Source organism: Eriocheir sinensis, chromosome 1, assembly GCF_024679095.1.
Source record: "Eriocheir sinensis breed Jianghai 21 chromosome 1, ASM2467909v1, whole genome shotgun sequence".
NCBI lineage: Eukaryota > Metazoa > Arthropoda > Malacostraca > Decapoda > Varunidae > Eriocheir > Eriocheir sinensis.
Genome location: NC_066509.1, coordinates 2211784 through 2227485, shown reverse-complemented (window position 1 = coordinate 2227485; position 15702 = coordinate 2211784). Strand labels below are relative to the sequence as shown.

Genomic DNA, 15702 nt, shown 5'->3' with positions numbered 1-15702 from the left:
GTTGTTGAATCCTCCCGTCACCGTCAGCTGTGCGGCCCAAACATTGCGGCGAGGCGGGGCTACGAGGAGGACGCCGGGGAGGGCAGCGTGTGTGTGTGTGTGTGGCAAGGGAAGAGGAACACTGGACAAAGGCACAAAAAAGAGATAAGAGAAGAGGCCAGAGGTGGACAGTACTCGACCACAGCGATAAACCGTTAGTGAGTATCCGTGGAGGCTGTCACCGGTGTAGGAGGAAACTCGCAAGCAAAATAAATAAATAAATAGCCCGCAGAGAAATTTAATGTAATGCCTGGAAGTTTAGATTAAGAGTGGAATGTACAAGAGGATCACAAGAGTAGATTTAAGTGTACATAAGTATTAAGTACATTCCACTTTTAATCTAAACTTCCAGGCATTACATGAACACCTACTTAACACTTACATACACTTAAATCTACTTTAGTGATCCTTTTGTACATTCCACTCTTAATCTAAACTTCCAGGCATTACATTAAGTTGTTTATTTTTCGGGTTTATTTCAGGTATATTTCACACTGCTATGGTTTAGGGTGATGCTATTAACTGAGCAGCTCAAATTAATCTATGTCGTGTAGTTATTTTCAGAGAGGGCTTCGGAATTCGGTAAAATCTTAGTATAAAGTTATCTAACAAGCAGACGGGCGCACACTCACCTGTATATGTGCCCATGGGAGGTAGAAAATCCGATATTACTTTACTCCATGTATCAAGGCCACACTCTTTGCTTACCTCGATTAATAACTTGGTGTTCCTTCTTGTCCCTTCAGCTGTTTGAGAGAGGAGCCCTTCATCTGTATATAATGCATTTACAATCCTTTAACAGCCACTTTTCTCACTTGTTGTGTACTCCCTCGTATAGTCAGTGTCACCTGCTGAAACACACAGGCAAGTTAATTTATCTCCTCTTCTGTCCATGAGGTCTGCATTTTTTCTCTCTTTGCTTCATCTTTTTTAACACACTAAAGATTTGGATTGTAATACAGATTTTCTCCCGTGCAGCTCAGGATGATAAGGACAGCCATTCTCACCTCAAGACAAATTCTTGTGGGCGGGAGGAGCGTCGGGTGTGTGGGGAGCCGGGTGCAGAGAGGATGCTGCCCCCTGCCTGCACCTCACCTCCTCAGGCTGCACAGGCTCATCACAAACAGGTGAGGGGAGGTGCATACACAGGCATGTAGTCATTGTTCTGGTAATCATGATGCTCTGAAAGGCTTAAATTGAAATCCATGTATGTGCTTCAATAGTTTCTATTATATTTCATGATTTTCTGATGCAACTTTTTAGACATAGCCCACTCTAAACATTACTTTTGATGACCAGCATCCAAGACCCAAGTCTGAGAAGATTTCGCCTCTATAAGCGAGTGTTTGCAGCCTCTCTGTTTGCTGGCACGCTGGTGTTTGCTTGGTACCTCAAGAAGCAGAAAGGGATAAAGCTGAGAGCAATTCTTGAAGACTTCACAAGACTTCCTATTGATGAGTCACTCTTTGGCACCCCGGTGTCAGTGTACAGGTGAGGGGGGTACATGTTAGCCCATCTTTGAGTGTTTACCTGCCTGTGTGATGGATGGAAAATATGTTCAATAGCTGTGCTGAGTTTGAAGAATGAGCAGGGACTGAGTTGCACCCTCTCCAGCAGGCAGTGACATTTAATGAAGTATGACTCATTATTAGACCTAACCTACTGCTACCACATGAGGCATAACACATAATCCTGTGTGCATATACGCACATACTTCATCAATCATGCCCATCATTAATTTCAAAGTAAATCTAAACCTTTAAAGATTAGGGATAATCTCACTGTATTTGTTTTTCATTTAAAACTTATTTCGCAGATACAAAGGATATATATTCCCTGGTCAACTGGTCATGTCCGGTGTATTCAAGGAATTACCTGATTTTCAATTCCGACAAGATGATGTCCTGGTTGCCAGCTACCCCAAAGCAGGTAGGCATTGATGAGAGAAAAAACTGGGAAGTAATTGCTTCAGTTGTCCAAAACTGTAGAAAAAGTCCCAGACTTATAAACAGAGGAAAATATGTCTAGATGCATGACTGATTTTACTTTGGCGTCATCACGCTTAGCTATCACACACCTCAGCTACGCTCTCTTCTCAGCACCAGAGCAGATTCTCGCAGATCGCGCCCCGCCAAAAAAGGGAGCCCCCCTCACCTGTTGGGCCTGCCGACCTTGAGTAGCCTACACCCACGCCCTACTCTTCTCTCGACAACGTGGCTCAGCCTTAGTGTTTTAAGCAGTGTGTTTTTAAGTCCACCCACATGCAGCAACACTTAATCGTTTTGCTTTTTTAACTTCATGATTTTTTTTTTTTAAAACTTATTTTACATTAAAAAGTTTTGATCAAGTCATTGAACCAGAGGTTAGGATATGCTGTGTTGAGGAGGGAGTAGGAGGAGTAGGAGTAGAGGCTCAAGCTGCTCAGTTGTTTTTTTTTTTGTGTAAAGAAATTTATTTTTGTGAGTTAATATAATAATGCTGTATTGTCTAGTTTGTTTAAATTTAACTTTTAAGTTATGTTTTTTTTTAAAAAAAAAATTAAAAAACTAATTCTAATTCTCTTTTCTTAAGTTAAAGAGAGAGAGAGAACTTAAAAAAAAGTGTTGTTATGCCTTAAAAGCATTTTTTTATTATATTTTAATCGACCGATACTCAACGATCGATCGGTAGATTTCTGAAAAAACTACCCGATCCGATAACGATTGGATATGCGGCTCGCTTCGAGCTACGATACGGTGGTAGATTTCTGATGACTGAATTTAGAAAATGGACATTAAATAGTGACCTGAAGAGGCAAATGGGATGCTTTTGGTGATGTGTCTGGGCTGAGTCATGGGGTCCTGCTGGAATAATTGTGTCAAATTGGTGACTACTTCCTGAGATTGAATTGAGGATTATTACCTGCACAGTCTGTGAACGGCAAATCTGGCTATATATATAACATGTCTATGTATGGAAAGGGGTAACAATCTTAATAAAATTTTACATTGGATTAATGTTCCAGGCACTACGTGGGTCCAGGAAATAGTCCACATGCTGACTCACGGCTGCAAGAAGACAAATGAGAATTCAGAAGTTTTGGAAACAAGATTCCCTTATCTTGAATATCCCTATCCAGGAATTAAGTCACTTGCCACGAGGAAGGAAAAGAGGTTTATCAAAACTCATTTGCCCATTGGTCTCCTTCCTTCCTCCTTTGAAAGCAGCAATGCCAAGGTGAGATTTTTGGTTTAAATAAAACATAAGTTCTTATTGACAGATCAAAGATGAATGATGATGATTTGTCATTTAAATTTGCTTTATTGAAGGTTACATGCCACTTTTGTAAGAAATTTCCTTAGATATGTATATAGGAAAGTACAACAGCTAGTTTCATGACACTGAACTTATTCGGGAATGGCAACTGACTCATATTTTGTGAGCAAGATTGATTTTCAATTGTTTGATTTATTCAGCTGCTATTTTCTCTTTTCAGTTAATCTACATTGCAAGGAACCCCCGAGACACTGCAATATCCTACTTCTACTTCATGCAGCTACTTACACAGAGCAGCTTTCAGGGCCCTCTCTCAAGCTTCGTCGATATGTTCCTCTCAGATAAAGGTGTGTACATTGGAAGACTAAGAAAGAGAAAGATATATGCCTTGGAAGACAAACATATTCCTTTTCCTGAATGAAGGCTGGCTCAGTCCACAGCCAGATTACCTTTTGGAAGAACATGACATGGAAAGAATCAGTTGGTCACCTTTAAGTTCCTTGTCATACTTGATATAATTCTAAAGATCCAATTATTGCTTTGTTCATCCGTTCATCATGTGTATAGTCATTGCTTTATCTTTCAGGCTTTCAGTTTATCATTCCATTATTTCTTAAGTTTCCATAATGTCTCTATCCTCATTTTTCTGTTATTTCTTTTCTGCTGCTCTCAACTACCCTTCCCTTTATATTGAACCACAGAACTTTCTTATGTATTGTTTACTTATCATTTTACAGCACTTCATAGTTGTTTTGATGATGTGTGTCTTTTCCCTCCCCAGTGATGTACAGTCCATACTTTGGCCATGTGCTTGGGTACTGGCAGTCCCGACAAAGCCCCAACATTCTCTTTGTGACCTACGAGGAGCTGCATCAAGACCCGCCAAAGGTCATCAGGAAAATGGCAGAGTTTCTTGGTGTGAGTATTGCATGAACTCATTTGCATGGTAACAGTTTTTATGATTTTGTACTTTTATGCAGCAGCACAAGAGATTTCTAGTTATTTTAAAGTTTATATTGTCCATTACCCGCTGCTCTGAACAATTATGATATTCTGGATGATTATTGTCACCAGAACAGGTAAAAGTTAATGTGTTTACTATACATGTAGTAGCTGTCTTGACCTTGTTAAGTGTATGACATACAAGTAGTATTTTTCTGTGAAGTCAGCGGTCAGGTCATCAGCAGAGTAACAAGGGTGCTTACCCCTGAAGTTTAAGTTTGCTCTGGGCATAAGATAATTTGTATCTTCAATTTCAGTTGTTTATCTAGTAAACTGTGCCATGTTTTCTTCCAGATTGATGTCAGTGATGCTGAAGTGAATTATGTAGCAGAATGCACATCTTTTAATCACATGGCATCAAACCCAAGTGTTAATTATGAGCACTGGAAAGATTACGGATTTGCTTTTAAAGATAAGGGAAAATTTTTCCGCAAAGGTAAAAATGCTGGACATTTTCTTGCTGATTGAAATATAGTATAGTTTAGTACTACTTGAGATTTGCAAATATTTATGCAACTGACAGGAAGAACATCTTTTTTCCTGCCAGCAGATTTGTAGCTAACCATGCTAACCACTACACCAAGGAGGAGCTTCAGATAAGGATCAAACAGGAGTCTCTTTCAGATTTGATGATTCTAAAATGTGCTTTTCTTAACAGGTAAAGTTGGAGACTGGCAGAGACACCTGAGCCAGAGCCAGGTGGCAGCCTTTGAGGAGTGGGAGAAAAAACACTTAGAAGGTTCAGATTTGAGGTTTAGCTACACTTTGCCTCCTCAAGGGGATGCAGAGTAGAGGCACATGTAGTAAGTAGTAACAAAGTATTGTGATGAAAATGTACAATAAATATTTTTTTCTACATTTCCAGTTTGAAAAGTAATGCCTCAGCCAGAATTTTACATTGCCATAGATGATTCAGGTCTTGGAATACTCATGAATTGAAATAACAACATCCAGGAAAAAAAATAGTGCCTTCTTAATTCAGTTAGGGTGAATTTACCGCTAATTTTTGCACACCATTCCAGTGCTCAAAACAGGAAAAATAAATAAATAAATACCCTGGAGAAAATTTGGGACATCCACAATATTGTTAATTGAAAAAAATGTTGGTCCAGTAGGCAGACAGTATTTTTTCTGACCTGTATCCTAAGTTTTCATGTCCCAGGGAAGGCTGTGCATCACTGTGCTATGGTGACCTGATTTCTGTGAGACAAACCAGAGCACAGGGACGTTGTGATCATGAAGGCACCTTTCATGGCAAGTGTCAAAACCAAGAGATAAAAATAATAGTGGACCATGTCTGTCATATTGGTTGGGTAACTGACTCAACTGTATTTTTCAGTGCTCATCTTGACAACTGAAATAACTCAAATAGAAGCTCTTACCTGCCTTCAGTCCTCCTCTGTTTCTCATGTAATCTGTTGTGTTTGGATCAAGGAGGGAGATAAAAGATAGCATTTGTGATTATCATAAAAACAGTATATTAGTAATTATTTATCAAGTGACATACAATGCTTGAGACTCTGCTACAGTAATGCCTAATAAAACTCACTCATACAAGTGAATGGTAAATTAATATACAAGGTAATATATATACAGTAATAGGTCCCTCGATGTGTGACATGGAATTTGAAATACAGAGGCACTAGAGATGTTCTCCCATGAAGTTAATATTTTCCACAGTTGCCTTTGCATGAAAACCTTTGCACCTCTGACACAGTTGCCAAATTTGAAGATTAAATTATATATTTTAAGTTGTCATTCCCTTCCAACAGAGCAACACAGTCTGTCCTCTCATGTACTATAAAGCTAAATGGTCATCTGGTTATCCTATTCCATTGCATTAGTACAAGGGAAATCTTGCATGTCATGATTATGCAGATTAAAGATATAACACTTTGCATTAGTAAGGTCTAGTCATTCAACCATTTTTAAAATGAGTTCATATTGAAGTAAATATATTTACTTTGATCTGATCCTAAAATATGAGTTTACATTAAGACAGAATGGGAGCCTGTGGCATTCGCTGACCTAGCAAAAGCCTGTAAAACAAAGTTACTCAGCCAAACTGAAAAAAGTTTGGTGTCTTTGGCAGTTAGAAAATTTATTTGTAATTAAAAATAATTTTGTCCTATAAGCACAAAGTCACACCTAATATATGTGAATGCTATTTTTCCTCATTCCAGTAGGCAGTCTTACCTCTTCTCCCTTCTCCCTGTAGCTCCTTGCACCTCAAGTTTTTTGTTTTCCCCATATCAGAAACATGAATAACCTCCGCTCCTGCTGAGACTGTATTGTGGAGAGACTCACTCATCCAATGCCTATCTTTTTACTGAGAGCTGAACATAAGAGTGCAGAGGCTTTATTAAAATGCATGGGATAGTTTTTACTAATAATCTTATTTACCAAAGTCAATGAAGGAACACTCCAGCAATGTTAGACATGCTATAATTATGGAATAAGGACAACCTTGTTAAATCAAAGGCTCTATCTAATATCTAAAGTAAACTAAAAGACACCCCAACAAATGGACAATATTCCAACAAACAAAATTACACACGAGCATCAAATTACTTTTATAGTAGTATACTTTTAGTAAAGGATAATACAACTTTTCTTCAGTATCTAATTAATGAAAAATATGATGGAAGACACACACACACAAAGAAAAATGAGACCAACATAGAGTTAGAAAAATGAAGTGAATTTCTGTGTTCAGATACAGAATGAAATGGAACAATGCTCGGATAACAGCTACAGCATTGCACATTGCTCACATATGCACAGGCATTCAAGACATTTACTTGAGCTGCATTAGTCTGTTGAGATGTGAACAGATGCCACATGATGGAGACACAACACAGCAAGGAAAAAACTGTGCCAACAATAGGGTGTGAAATGTGTGGTGTATGAAGGGTTAATACTGTCTTAACATTAATGGGAAGAACCCAAGATGTTATGTTTTAAAATTCATACTATTACTGATAGATTGAAGTCTGCCATGGAGCCCTATTGACAATTAAGGAAATGGGGTTATTGGTTACAACAATATTGGATGGTAGGGAAACTGCATATGTGGTATTGGCTGCTATGCTTGGATGTACGTACCACAAAACATGACCAAAAAGGTGAAAATTAAACTGGTATTGGAACACCTGAACATGGAGGATATGGTAAACATATGTTTACAGCTGCTATGCTATGGATCCACATACCTCGCTTGCTCAGTGAGGAATTATGCTCAGTGGTGGTAAGTTACATGTATCTAGACAATTAAGTTTTCTTACTGACATCTTACTGTTGTAAGAGCAAGTTTTCAAAAGTACAGAATCTACAGATGGGTCACATTACACCACAAGTATGTGAGTCTATAGAATATTCAGGGAAAGAATGGACACATACACACAACTCCACCCCATCATGCATGCATATGCAATACATAATGTTAAAACAGCAAGAGGAAAGATTAACAAATGAGTGGGAAAAAAAATATTATGTCACCAAAATTTGTTGGCCGGGGTGCTGCTGAGTCTGTGTTGGTGTCTGGCTTGCCAGACTCTCCATCACAAGGGAGTGCTTTTCTTGCTGAAAAGTTTTAGATAATGTCCTTCATTTCAAGTCCTCTAAGATGACTTAAAAAACAGGTAAGCTGAGGTTAGCATTATGTTTCAGTAACTGTTCTATCTATCTATTCACCGTCTTGTCCCCTCACTGGAGCTTCCCCCAGGGGAGTGGCCACGGCAAACGTATCTCCAATTTTCCCTGTTCTGGCACCACCTCTCAGGACGTTCACTCCTTCACCTGTCGACTCTTTCCTTTCAATACTCAGCCACTTAATTTCACTGGTTTTCTCCTCATAATACCTTTTCCCACAATGCTGCTCTCACACACCCTCTTCACAAAGCCATCTTCATTCATTCTTATCACATGTCCAAACCATCTCAAAGTAGCACATTTCACCCATTCAGTCACTCTACAACTCACTCCCCTTGCTGTTACACCCATACCAAAACTCATGCACATTATCGTTACTTTCTCCATCCCATCTTGACCCACCACATGCACCTAAAATAAGGTTAATTTCCACTGCCCATGTTTGTGATTTCTGTGATACTGCCATGTCCACATCTCTGATGCATATGACAGTAGGGGGGCTAATCCAATTTCTTGTACCCTTCTTTAACTTTATGTTCAAACTTTATTTCCATAACTCTTCATTTCACCATTACTTGTCTGCGCTACACTACTCTTTCCCTCCATGCCCCCATACTTCCTTAAATTCAAGCACTTCCTCCATCTTCCCAGACCAGATTTTACAGTTGAGCATTCTGCCCTAGCTCCATGGCTTTGCAAAATCAATGGTCTGGTCACTCGCCTCTTCATATACTTTACCTTACCCTTGAGTACATTAACTTTCAACTTTCTGTTACATACCCTATCAAATTCACCCACAATTCTCTGCAGCATTCTTTCATTTTCTGCCAACATCATTTTCATTAAATACAGACACCAAGGACTGCTTTGTGCCTCTCACTCTTAGCCTTGCACCAAAATCCCTTACCCTGGTTCAGGAACTGTTAGTGGAGAAACATTATGAACAATTTATAAAAAAAAAAATCATAGTTTTCACATCCTCCAACGTGAAAATGAACCCTGTCATTCTTACAAGTGTAAATGATTTAATACAAACACTTTACATTATAGCAGATTTATATTGGCATTCAAATTTTAATTTCATACAGTGATGTATCACTATTATTACTATTTGTGCATTAATATGGCAGGATACCCAACAAACTTTCACTTAACCCCTGAGGTAAAGAGAATCTAATAGATCAGCACTTGCTGCTGCCAAGAGGCAATGAGAGCACCATGATAACAAACTTTAACCCTCTCACACACCACTGAAAGGAGCTTCCCTTCACTAGCACTGAAGCTCAGCCCAATATCCAGCCCACAGTACCAATCCAGAGTGTCATTGTACAACTCTCCAAACACTAATTGAGCTGTTGTTTTGGCAGTGCTAACATTACTGGGTATGGATGACCTTGTTTAAGCACAAGCTTAAAGAGATTAAGAACGAAAAGAATTGTATCTCCCTACAATACCGTTATTCACTAAGCCACAATAAACTGTAAACAATACTGATCAATAATTTTGCACAAAAGGCAGCAAATATGTATATTACCCTTTAACAAAGCAGTGTGGTCTGCAGACACTCTTTGTCTATATAATTAATTTGATATAACAATACAATAATGGTGAATGAGAGGGTTAAATAATTCCTAAGTGTTGGACTTTTTGTTTTTTGTCTAATAAGACAATTATCACATAAAAGATTTACGTATGTCCCATAAAATGAAGTATTCTACTGATTAACATCAGTGATGTGTAAAAATAAAACATCTTCGTACTTTCAACATGTTTGTTGGCAAGCTTCTAATGGTAAAATCATGTTCATGGTTGAAAACTGAGTGACATGGTCAGGCATGCATGACCTGTCTTAATCTTGGTCTTGACAAGCAGGGAATTTCACATTAAGAGAAAACTGTTTTCTCTGGTCCCTCCTCCTCAACCAGACATGCACAAGACTGTGGCCACTACATGACCACATGCAACATAATGTTACTGTTAGTTTTCTGCTTGTGTATACAAGTACTGTACAAATGCATACTTCCATGCACTCATGCAGAGTGGCTTTAATCCTTTTATCTCCTTGTTGAATAAGGAACTCTATATTCTTTAAAGAAAAATATGCTAAAAGCTCTTCCCTAACTAAATTATTGCTTGTTTTAATATTATTAGTAGCATGAATATTGTTCTAGAGAACCAACTTTCAACAAAGTCTTTAACACACTGAAATGTAACAGTTTAGAGGCCCAATATTGCACAGATGTTTACATTCTCCTCCCAGGCATGCAGATAAGTGTACACACACATGCATGTCCACACACAAACTAGCCCTACCCCCAAACACATACTTTAACAAGACCTACTTCCCTGCTTCAGTCAGGGATCAAGTTGACAACCTTCTTGTGACATATTTCAAGCTAAGTCATGCTAATGCTTTGAATACAAACATCAATATATCAGATAAGACAAGGAAACTTAGAATTATACTATGTATTAGCTATATAAATGACATACAATTCATTTTGTAAGTTTTACCAAAATTTTCTAGATTTTTATGCAAATAATTTTTGTGCAGAAGTAGGCTAGCACAATTACCATGTCACAACAATGAAAAAATTACCAAGGCATCGCCCATTACACAACCCAACCTTCTAGTGCAGCACTGGCCGACACACCTCACCAGAACAAGCTGACTCGACAAAATAGCTCTTAATCTCTTTATTAACATAAAACCTAAATGCAGAATTATTTTATGAAAATTAAAAGCAGGATCATTCAACATTAATCCAATGTAGATTATTCAAAGATGAGATCTTACACAATCAGAAATGCTATTGCAGTTAGTTTTTTTCTCCCTTTCATTAAAAACAATAGTTGAATACAATAAAGATAGTTCAACTCATGGGGCAGTGAAAAGAGAAATAGAGTAACTTCTTTTAGTCTAAAGTGGCTACATTTTTCATGCAAGTTTACCTTAAATTATTATTATTATTTTTTTGTATTATAAGATGTTCCTTCTTTGTATGTACCTCATCAGGTCACTGAAGATCTCTAGTTAGGTCACAATATTGAGAAAATCTCACCCACTATAGAAGTTTCTGTGATCTACTTGGTGAGAATAAGGAGTGTCTACTTATCTGTCTTCTTGCGTCGTTTGCTAAGGAGAGAATTGTTGGCGTGATCTAGAGTCTTTATCTGCAGCGTGTCGTAGTCCACCCGCATGGTGGCCAGGGAACGCGTCATTTCATCCTGAACTTCCTGCCACAGGTCTCCCTCCTCTCGCAGCACCTTGGACGTGTACAGTGGAGTCTGGGGCACTTCAGTGTATTGCTATAGAGGAAAGAATAGCACAAATACAGTAGCTTTTCACTAGTACTTCATCATATCTGTATTAAATAAGTTTAAGATATAGACTTGGGCATTATCACTATGAATGAGAGGATATATAGTATTGAAGATTCCCTTTCATGAGGATTTGTGCCACAAATAACCAACTAGCTTGCTGATCTCTATGACTTACAAGCAATAACTCACTGTATCTCATGGTAATAACAAGAAGCAACACTACTAATTTCTCCGACACTCAATGAGGTTGCAGTCACATAATCTTTAACCAAACTACTTACAACAATCCACTTGTTCTTCATAATGTCAAAGATGGTGAAGCGTTCTTCAGGGTCTGTGCGCAGCATCCCCTTAATGAGTTCTTTGGCATCTTGGCTAACGTTGGCCCATTCGGGGTTAGGAAATGCATACTGCCCGGTGCGAATTCTCTTCTTCATGCCGGGAGATATTGCATGGCCATGATTGCTGTAGAATGGAGGGAATCCACAAAGCCTGCAAGCAAAAACATGATGCTGATTTTCCTGTTTGTTCTACTCTAATATACATAGCTGTAACATTTACCAGCACTATTTTAAAATATAAGGAGAGTCAGTTACTCACAGGATGTACATTATGACCCCTAAGGACCAAATATCACAGCTCTTGTCATACTTCTCTGGTCCCAGCACCTCAGGAGCTGTGGGAGATAAGCTTTAGATCTCTGGTCAAAAAGAGTGAGGTATTTATTACCGTACAATATTTCACTAAGGTAAACTTTAACTAAAATATAAAACAATACAACCAGGACTGCCAGTACTTAGCAAGCAAAATATTTTGCTTGAGCATCAATGTAAGGCCATCTTCTTTCATGAAGTGGACATTCAAAGAGTAATAATTAATAAATAACACTTATATTTTCACATAAATGCAATCTACTTCCAATATAGTTCCAAACACCACTAACCAACATAATATGGAGTATAACATGGCGTCTGTAAGGACTCCTTGGAAAATGTTTCTTTAGCAAATCCAAAGTCAGTCAGCTTCAATGTAGCATCCTCATCTGAAAGAAAAAAAAGAATTTAAATTCAAATATAAGATTGACACAGTGGATGCCATCTTATTTATGGCCAGTAAGCTTTGCTCAGTGTACATCTGATTGACTAGAAAATGACGTGAAGATTAATATGTAGCATTCTAACTTTACCTAAAAAATAATAATTATAATAGTAATAATAATAGTAATAATAATAATAACAGTAATAATAATAATAATAATAATAATAATAATAATAATAATAATAATAATAATAATAATAATAATAATAATAATAATAATAATAATAATAATGAAATAAATGAAAAAAAAAAATCAAATTCTAGGTTTTGCACAAAGACACTTAAGGTTCTACACACAAAAAAGGCCTTACTCAGGCTGGTGTAGAGCAAGTTCTCCGGCTTGAGGTCCCTGTGAGCAATGTTGAGCAGATGGAGGTGCTGCACAGCCACACAGATCTCCCTGATGATGCAAGCTGCTTCTCGCTCAGTAAAAGCTCCATCTGCTCTGTCCTGAATTCGTTGGAATAGTTCCCCGCCCTCCATGCTACAGAAAGGAAAGGAGACATGATTAATGAACCTGCTTATTGTACCTCAAATACTATCTGTCTACAGGGTGCCTGTAGAGAATATTCAAGCAAATATGAAGCGTTTCCAAATGAAAGGAAACTGACAAAAATAAGGTGAGTGCTTACCATTCCATGACTACTAACAAGCACTTTTGATTGTTGTAGACATTCTCATAGACATCAATGATTCCCACAACGTGCGGACACGCTGAGCCGCGGCAGTGCAGGTCAACCTCCCGCCTTGATTTGTGGCTGTCCTTCAACACCTGCAAGGGATAGCAAGGTTTCAACATCTGATATTTCCATTGCTGTATGTCATGGGAACAGAGTGAAAGTTAAAAAGATGTGGTGCATGGGAATGAGGGTTGAAGAAGGGGACAAAGCCCTCACCACGGGAAACTGAGTTAGGTTTTGCTTGGTTAGATTGAAATACTGGGGGGATTGAAGGGGGGGCAACCCCCCCATTGGATGCTACATTAGGTGTCGTTGGGTTAGATTAAAATAATGGGGGAGATCACGAGGGGGCGAAGCCCTCCCACAAGCTAGGTTAGGTTACAACTGTTAAGTATAATTTTGATAAATGTATATAATTAGACAAATGGAATTAAACCGCCCAAACCTCCTGTGTTTTAACCTATTATTTTAGCAGTAATATGAGTGGTGGAGCTAAACTCCACATTTACCATAACTGTCATTTTGTCAAGCCTCCCAGTGATGCCTGCCGGGCTGGGCCAAGGGAGGACGGCAACACACTTACCTTCAGGGCGTACTTGGTGTTGTCCTTCTTGCTGAAGCACTCCACCACCTTGCCGTTGATGCCCAGGCCGAGGACGTTGCTGGAGATGCTGTAGTCCTCAATAATAGGGTTGGTCTTGGTCTGAAGGGTGCTGCAGTGACCTGGCCGGCCCCTGGACCCCGCCTCCTCCACCTGGTCCACCATCATGGGCTCCTCCATTCTGCTGGGGCTTGGGGACGCTGCTCAAGCTGCCTCAGGCGTCACACATGACCCTGGGGGGAAGGTGGCCAGTGGGAGCAGCAGGTAAAACAAGATGCCAAGGTGGGAGTCTCAGGTAAAACAAGGTGACCAGGTGGGAGTGTCATAGGGAGCTGGGGGCCCTATGGAAAGCTGTTGAGGAGTCAAGCTTAGCAGTTTGAGGCTGAAGACACACTTTAAAGCCCTGTCAATGACCAGCACGGGCCAAGTAAGTCACCAGGTAAAGAAAATAGATGGTCAGGTGGGAGGGTAACGGCTAACTGAGGTCCCAGGGTATGCTATGGAGGAGTTTATCTTTGCAATTTAAGGCTGAAGACACACTTTAACCCGGTAGCAGCGACGGGCCAAATTTGTGCCATGATATAAACCATGAAACATAATCTGATCACAAATGCTTTGATGTACATTATGAAATGGTTTGTGTGAGGGGTGATTTTTTCTCGTTTTTCTCGCTTGGAGGGACCATTAAGAAACATGATCCCCGCTGCTACCGGGCTAAAGTCCCGTTAATGACCAGCAGGAGCCAGGTAAGTCACCAGGTAAAAAAGGTAAAAAAAAAAAATAAAAAAAATGCTCAGGTGGGAGTGTCACGGGTAATTCAGGAAGCTGGCCAGGGGGAGACACGTTCACAGGGAGTCTTAAGTCCTGTTCAGTGATTTACGTTCAATTCCCCGGTCCAGGTTAACGAACAGGTAATTAACAGGAAAAAAAAAAAAATTATACCCAGGTGGGAGAGTCACGGCTAATTCAGGTCCCGGGGGAAGCTGTCGAGGGGGAGACAAGTTCACAGGGAATCTTAGGTCCAGTTCAGTGATTTACGTTCAATTCTCGAGTCCAGGTGAACGAGCATGTAATTAACAAGTAAAAAAATGATGCTCAGGTGGGAGTGTCACGGATAACTGAGCTCCCACAGGTGACCAACGGGGGGGAGACACGTTCACGGAGAAGCGCAAGTCCAGTTCAGTGATTTACGTTTAATTCTCCAGTCCAGGTAGTCCAGCAGGTGCGTAAACAGGTAATTAAACAGGTAAATAAACAGGTAACCCGCGCGGACCTGCAACCGGGACCTTCACCCCCGTCCTCTTTTCCAGGAGTGGTTTGAATGGATTTTTGAGGTGGATTTCAACCTTGATTTAATTCTTTATACACTGAACTGATACACTGACTAATACTAAACGTATGTATCCTCTAATTTTCTCTAGGGTAATCATAAATAAGGCTCCATATATGCCTTACCAGCAATCACCCTACTCTTATTTAATCCATTTCTAACCTAGATATTAGTTAAAAAATAGTGTAATTAATAAATCTTTATGTTGTAGTTGTGCCCATAAGCTTCAATAATATTTAAACTGCATGAAATAAGTGAAAAATGAATAAACGACCAATTTCCTGAGTAACACGGAGGAGGCCTTGGACGGGCATGTGTTCATTGTCCAAGAATCCCTTATATAGATTAACGGTAATTAATAAACCGTAATAAATGCAGCCAAAATTAGTAACAGTGTAACGAAACAATAAAAACGATGAATAAAATGTTCCTGGAGGCAACCATTACAATTAGCCAAGGTGGGATAGGTGTTAATTAGGTTTCAATATATATAGGTAAAGGGTAATTAATGCAGAGAAAATTAGTATTAAATAATGAATAATAAAAATGGTGATCTGTGTACCTGGGAACAATCAAGGGTCATTAGGAAAGCTGGGACAGGTATATTTAGCATCACCTGTTAATTAGGCCGTCAGGTATATAGGTAAACGTTAATTAATGCGGAGAAAGTTAATATTGAATAACGAATTGATAAAAAAAGATGTTAAGTGTTCCTGGAGGCA

General features: G+C 39.1%; 2 protein-coding genes across 4 annotated transcripts; one reads left to right on the top strand and one right to left on the bottom strand.

Moving 5' to 3' along the window:
• Nucleotides 1–20: 20 nt before the first annotated feature.
• On the top strand, nucleotides 21–6955 carry LOC127004276 (sulfotransferase 1B1-like). 2 transcript variants are annotated; one of them, XM_050871949.1, is made up of 10 exons: nucleotides 21–197; nucleotides 1018–1166; nucleotides 1339–1530; nucleotides 1856–1968; nucleotides 3044–3255; nucleotides 3515–3641; nucleotides 4076–4212; nucleotides 4591–4732; nucleotides 4955–5099; nucleotides 5459–6955. In XM_050871949.1, exons 2-9 carry the CDS (start codon nucleotides 1024–1026, stop codon nucleotides 5086–5088), a joined length of 1200 nt encoding a protein of 399 aa, XP_050727906.1. In that variant the 5' UTR covers nucleotides 21–197; nucleotides 1018–1023; the 3' UTR covers nucleotides 5089–5099; nucleotides 5459–6955. The 2 variants fall into 2 exon arrangements, with proteins under 2 accessions (XP_050727906.1, XP_050727825.1); XM_050871868.1 differs by having other exon boundaries at nucleotides 4955–6955.
• Nucleotides 6674–14983, bottom strand: LOC127004390 (MAP kinase-activated protein kinase 2-like). 2 transcript variants are annotated; one of them, XM_050872076.1, is made up of 8 exons: nucleotides 14842–14983; nucleotides 13633–13883; nucleotides 13002–13141; nucleotides 12681–12853; nucleotides 12215–12313; nucleotides 11872–11947; nucleotides 11553–11763; nucleotides 6674–11256 (listed from the first exon to the last, which is right to left on the bottom strand). In XM_050872076.1, exons 2-8 carry the CDS (start codon nucleotides 13828–13830, stop codon nucleotides 11056–11058), a joined length of 1098 nt encoding a protein of 365 aa, XP_050728033.1. In that variant the 5' UTR covers nucleotides 13831–13883; nucleotides 14842–14983; the 3' UTR covers nucleotides 6674–11055. The 2 variants fall into 2 exon arrangements, with proteins under 2 accessions (XP_050728033.1, XP_050728123.1); XM_050872166.1 differs by lacking the exon at nucleotides 14842–14983 and adding an exon at nucleotides 14593–14835.
• Between the last annotated feature and the right edge of the window lie 719 nt (nucleotides 14984–15702).

Bases quoted from the DNA above. Each gene is read 5' to 3' on its own strand.
- LOC127004276 (XM_050871949.1), top strand. From the start codon at position 1,024: ATGATAAGGACAGCCATTCTCACCTCAAGACAAATTCTTGTGGGCGGG. The intron at 1,167-1,338 runs GTGAGGGGAGGT...TTTGATGACCAG, and splicing joins CACAGGCTCATCACAAACAG to CATCCAAGACCCAAGTCTGA. The intron at 1,969-3,043 runs GTAGGCATTGAT...TTAATGTTCCAG, and splicing joins TGCCAGCTACCCCAAAGCAG to GCACTACGTGGGTCCAGGAA.
- LOC127004390 (XM_050872076.1), bottom strand. From the start codon at position 13,830: ATGGAGGAGCCCATGATGGTGGACCAGGTGGAGGAGGCGGGGTCCAGG. The intron at 12,314-12,680 runs GTAAGGCCTTTT...TTTTTCTTTCAG, and splicing joins CTTGCTCTACACCAGCCTGA to ATGAGGATGCTACATTGAAG. The intron at 11,764-11,871 runs GTGAGTAACTGA...TTTTGCTTGCAG, and splicing joins GGGGTCATAATGTACATCCT to GCTTTGTGGATTCCCTCCAT.